The sequence below is a fragment of the Triticum urartu genome, chromosome 3, assembly GCF_003073215.2.
Source record: "Triticum urartu cultivar G1812 chromosome 3, Tu2.1, whole genome shotgun sequence".
NCBI classification, from domain to species: Eukaryota; Viridiplantae; Streptophyta; class Magnoliopsida; order Poales; family Poaceae; genus Triticum; species Triticum urartu.
Genome location: NC_053024.1, coordinates 146,041,870 through 146,047,495, shown reverse-complemented (window position 1 = coordinate 146,047,495; position 5,626 = coordinate 146,041,870). Strand labels below are relative to the sequence as shown.

Sequence of the window (5,626 nt, the reverse complement as noted above, 5' to 3'; positions counted from 1 at the left end):
TAATGGATGGGTCTTGTCCATCACATCATTCTCCTAATTATGTGATCCCATTAATCAAATGACAACACATGTCTATGGTTAGGAAACTTAACCATCTTTGATCAACGAGCTAGTCTAGTAGAGGCTTACTAGGGACACGGTGTTTTGTCTATGTATCCACACATGTATCAAGTTTCCGGTTAATACAATTCTAGCATGAATAATAAACATTTATCATGATATAAGGAAATATAAATAACAACTTTATTATTGACTCTAGGGCATATTTCCTTCACGGCACTGTCGAACCCTAGCCTCCGCCACTCCCATTCATTCTCCCCTTCAATATCTTGCCACCGATGGAGGTGGCCGGCAATCAAAGCCCTGCCCTCGGGACAACGATCTGCGGGCCCTCGTCTCCTCATCCCCATGGGGGGATCTCCATCCTGGAGCATGGATGCCAGCTGTAAGCTAGGCAGAGCTTGGATCCTGGGGTTGCAGCTTCGAAAGGGTGATGGTTGGGATGCCGGTGGTTGCGAGGGTAGTCGGCGTTGGACCGATGGCGGTGTTCTGGTCATGGCACCCTCGTTCTTCGGGGCGACAGGCCTACTGAGCGGGGTCTGCTGCGGCTGGCGACGAGGAGGAGGTGGCTATAGGCAGCTACTACTACGTGGCAGTGCGGTGGCTAGTAGTAGGTCCGATGGAGATCTGACACGTCGGCTACTGTCGGCGGTAAGGCATAGGATGCGTGACTGCCGGTGAAAACTGAGCGACTTCAATCATGGCGGACGATGCCGGCGTGTATGTGTCGTTACCCTGATGAAGGCATCATCATTGTAGGTCTTGTCTCCTCGATCGGTTTACTCCGGGAGAAACCATTGATCTGGGTCTCCTGGATCGAGCAATGGTTACGCTTGATGCCGTTCTCCCTCCTGGAGCATCATTCTGGAGGAGTCGGGAGGAGGTATATGCCACGTCGACGACAGTGGGTCTCGGCAGCATGGCGCAACCGAGTCTTCGTGGCAGATGCATCTTGATGGATGATCGGAGGGTGGTGGCGTTGTTTCGTGTCATGGCGGGTCGACGGCTAGCCTAGCAAGGATAATGCAGATCTCTACTCTGAAGATGTGTTGACCGTTTGGCAGTGGTAGCGGCTTCTGAAGCATGTGCATGTAGTGCGCGCTTAGGGTCCGTTGGACTAGATGTGTGCTTCTGGTACGCCATGTGGGCAGCTCGGTGGTGATCCGGTTCTAGATGATGGGGCGTTGTGATGGCATCCTTTATTGTCGAGTAAGTAGGTGTGGAGTGGCGGCTTCGGGTTGTTTGATGTATGCCTTTTCCAGACCTTTGTTAGAATAAAATAAAAATAATGGTTATGTACATCTTTTGATGTAGAGGCTTGGATTTTGAACCTTCTTTTCTAAAAGAAGAGGGCCAACTTGAGTGCGGCTAAATGGCTCCCAAGCTCATCTGATTATGTCTGTAAATGGCAAAATAAAAAAATATACTAGAAAAAGTTCAGATTGACATGAGAGATGTTTGAGTGTGTGATGTTCATATCAATTTTCATCATGTCTGGACATCTGATTAGCTATCAGAAAAAATTGAGGGTCTGCAAAAAAGTTTATTGTTTGTGCAATATTCGAACCGAGTTTTTTTTGTTGGGAGCTACTCAAATGTCCAAACACGCTGAAAATTGAAACATACCTCATGCAGCTAAACATCTTCCATAAAAAAATCAGTTTTTTTACTTTTCTAGTATTTATTAACTGTTCATCGAGATCAGATAAGCTCGGGTGGAAAAATGGATATTGGGCCCAAGTTCAGAAACTTAGAGGAATTATACTTCTTATTATGTGAATAGACATTGTTGTTGTTTTTTTCTATTGGCGAAATGTTACTCATTGTTTAACCATGTTATTCTTGATTCTTTGAAAAAGGTTAAGTCTACATGATACGTACTTCCACATGAATCGCACAAATATAATCTACTGGGCACCGATGAACGATTATTTGTTTGTCTTTAAAGTCGACATGGCGAGCATCCGAGCATAATACAATAATTGCCGACACAAAGGGTAAAACAGTGTAGTGGTGGTATGGCAGGGGAAGCGCAAACCCAAAGTTCTGCTGTGTCATCATGATTTTCAAATCATTGACGCCCAAAATCAAACATCGTACAGCTCCTCTAGCTAGCAAACAAAACCCACGGCGCCCTCTGGCCAAATCTGAATCCAATTCCAAATCAGAAGCTAGCTTTTGCACACTGGGTCAGAGCCAAGAACAGTAGTACTACTAGTACTAGGAGTGCATTACAGCAGAACCGCACGGCCAGTTACAGCCAAGATTAAAACTAAGATCAAACTGATGAACATCGTTGGAGCTAATCATGAACGCAGAGCATGATTACTTATGATAGAGTCCTACTGGTAGTTAAGGAAACGTCCTGGGGCTGGATTAATAACTGAGTGAGTGAGTGAGTGGATAGCCAGTGAGATCGCTGGCTAGCCGCCGTGGAGGACGACCCAGATGTCGGAGAAGGCCTGGAGGATGACGGGGTGGTGGCGCGGCGCGTTGAGCGAGAGGTACGACCGCAGCAGCCGCTCCAGCTCCACCGCGCCGAACATCTGCCGGCTCACCACCATCTCCACCATCGACGCCCGGAAGTCGGCGTAGGGGTCCCGCGACCGCTGCACCACCGCGAACCCCCTGCGCACCTGCTCCTCCGCCGCCGACACCACCGGCCGGAACCCTTCCCTCACGCCGCACGTGTCGCAGCTGCTCGCCACGCGATTCTTGCGCCTCTGCCCCCTGGCCCTCGCTCTCGGCGGCGGCGGCGGCGGCTTGGGCGCCACTGCGGCAGGGGACTTCTTCTTTGGTTTCTTCTTCTTGCTGTAGAACTCGGAGGAGTCGGAGGAGAAGGAGAAGCTTCTGGAGGAGGAGAAGAATGCCTCCGCGTCCCCCTTCTTGGCGTCGCTGCGGCCGTGCTCGTCAGCGTCGCTGCTGAAGACGTCGTCGCCGTCGGTGTCCGAGGTGCTGAAGCCATAGGGGTTGTTGGAGAGCAGCTTCTTGCTCTTGTCGCCCTTGACCCGGCCACCGAGGCGGTGGCGGTGGTGCCGATGACTGCCGTGGAGAGGGCTCTTTTTCTTGCTCTCCATCAGAGGCGACGCGTGCATGGAGAAGCGAACCGGAGGCGGCAGAGAATGCACCGCGGCGCCGGCGCGGCGGTGCACGCGGTCGAGGGCGTTGGAGAAGGACTCGGTGCGGCCAACGATGGTGGCGTAGTCGCGGCGAGAAGAGGTAAGGAACGAGTCCCTGTCGCGGGAGATGGCGGAGTCGGCGGCCAAGAGCGCGCGGCTGGAGGAGCAGGCGGAGCTCGGGGGCGGCTTGGACGCGGTCACCCCGTCGGCTGCCGCGCCCACCGCGGCGGAGCAGGAGGAGGAGGAGGAGGTCGACGCGGTGTTGTTGTTGCAGGTCGAGCGGAGCAGCGAGCCCGGACGGAACATCCGGGCCAGACGGTCCCGGAGGCGGCTGCTACTCCTGCCGCCGCCACCGCCATGGTCCATCGGTAGCTCAGTCGGTGCTCACTTGACGCCGGACTGGTTGGTTGTGGAAGCAGGGGAGCACTGGTGCCGAGCCATCGGTGTTATATGTTATATATAGCCGTGGGAGATGGAGCCGGGAGCGAAGGAAGGTTTGAAATGGCTAGCGTGAGCCATTTCAAAGTGTACAAAGTGTGTACAAAGTGTGTCACGTGACGAATTATTAATCAAGGCATGCATTTTTCTTGTTTATGCAAGGATAATAAAGCCGACGAATGTTTTGGCATGTATGTAAGCATTCGGTTATGGAATCACTGACACCGAAGCACTGAGCAAAGCATGCAAGATTTTCGTTATGAACTGACTCTGAAACAGATTTTAGTATCACTGAGTTATCATCCAGCATTCCAGATATGATATACGGTGGGGCGAACGAATTACTGACTGTTCTTTTCTGACAAATAGTGGATTTTGTAGACTCAAACGGAGCATCAAGAAAGTACATAATACAATGAGCACACATCCGACTTATATATACTAAATCAACTCAAACACACGCAAAAAACACGTTGGCAACCAGCAAAGTCATATATGACCAAAGTCCTGTGTAGACGAGGGAAAAAAACCCAAAGTGACTAGATCTAGGATCGACAAACTAGAGTAATGACCATACCTTACCAACCATCTCATGACACCACATGGACGACAAGGTTTTTCAGCATCAACGCCTTTACGAAGGGAGCGACGCTCAAGTGTCGTCATTACCGGATCCAACCACAAGGCCAAAATCTAGGTTTTCACCTTGGAGATCAGTTTGAGTATATCTGAGCAATGTCTTCAATAAGATAACGACGTAAGAAAATATATCGCCATTGCCAGGTATAACCACTCGGGTCTGACCTAGGCTTTCGCTCCGGAGCTCGATACCGGGTGTTTGAGTAGCAACCCCATGGAAGTCACTCATGTGTTGTTGCCACCACTTTTTCGTGATCCCGCCTGCTACATGCAATGCATCCGTCTCCACTGTTTTTTGGAGAGAAGACAGTTGCCCGACTTTATGAATAAAGCCAACAAGGCATGTTCAGAACAAGTAGCAGCAGAGGTTCCAATAGAAAGAAGGTATCTGCAAATAAGCCATTACAGATCGAGAGGACCAAGCCCAAGGACATGCATGTCGGGTAAGACAACAGTAACCTAGAACTAATTCACCACAGGAGGGCTTGGGGGAGATAGACCAACTGCGGAGGCGTAGATCTTGGTAACCATTAGGGCAAGAACATCAGCGTCGACATCTCAGAAGAGAGGGCACCACAGCTAGATGAGAGCAGCCATTTTAAACAAAACATCATCAGGGCGGTAAGGAAAGAGGTGTTTAATCATAAATTTCTAATCCATAAGGCACACCCAAGAGCACCAAAGACAATCCAAAACACCCTAGAGAATTGGCCCGAGTAATTCCTAATAATGTCGATAAGATCGTCCATACTTGACGGGTTCTAGGGTACGTGCAACCACGATCGAATGCAACACCAGCCCAGCTTAGCCAAAACAAAGTTAAAAGGATGTGCTCAGTGTTTTCAGTGTGGCCTCAAAGAGAACATGCGGTAGAGGCATGTCCATTCTCTTAAGGATTTGATCGCTAACTAAAAATTACGCCTAATGCCTTCCCAAAGAAAGATCTGAATTTTGAGAGGATTACACGCCCACGAGAGGCCCTTGAACCAGGGGCATGCCGCCCCTGGGAGAGCTTAAGGTAGAGAGATTTAACTGAGAACTTACCATAAGAAGAGTGGGGCCAAGAGATTTGGTATGTGGTCTCGGAGAGCGAAGGGGAAGGGCAGTGTGAGCCTGCATGTCTGCAAATTCTTTAGGAGTTAGCGCCAGACGCATACCAAGATCCCAGTTACGAGAGGCAAGCTTCGAAATGGAGATCGACGGATTTTCATAGTAAGAGAATAAGACAAGGAAGGTTTTGCACAGGGGACTCGTCCGCGAGCACCAGTCCAACCAGAATCTGATGGAAGCGTCGTAGCCAGCCGAAAGTTTGACTAAACCATGAAATTCATCCTGCACCAGGAAAAGGGATTTCCAAAGTTGAGAGCCAC

At 50.1% G+C, this 5,626-nt stretch overlaps 1 protein-coding gene across 1 annotated transcript; it reads right to left on the bottom strand.

The window, feature by feature from the left end:
* Positions 1-2,181: 2,181 nt before the first annotated feature.
* LOC125548192 (transcription repressor OFP3-like) lies at positions 2,182-3,633 on the bottom strand. The gene has a single exon (XM_048711860.1). The coding sequence runs from the start codon at positions 3,543-3,545 to the stop codon at positions 2,484-2,486; it is 1,062 nt and encodes a 353-aa protein (XP_048567817.1). The 5' UTR covers positions 3,546-3,633; the 3' UTR covers positions 2,182-2,483.
* Positions 3,634-5,626: the final 1,993 nt, after the last annotated feature.

Excerpts from the sequence above, each read along its gene's own strand:
- LOC125548192 (XM_048711860.1), bottom strand. The coding sequence starts at position 3,545 with ATGGACCATGGCGGTGGCGGCGGCAGGAGTAGCAGCCGCCTCCGGGAC.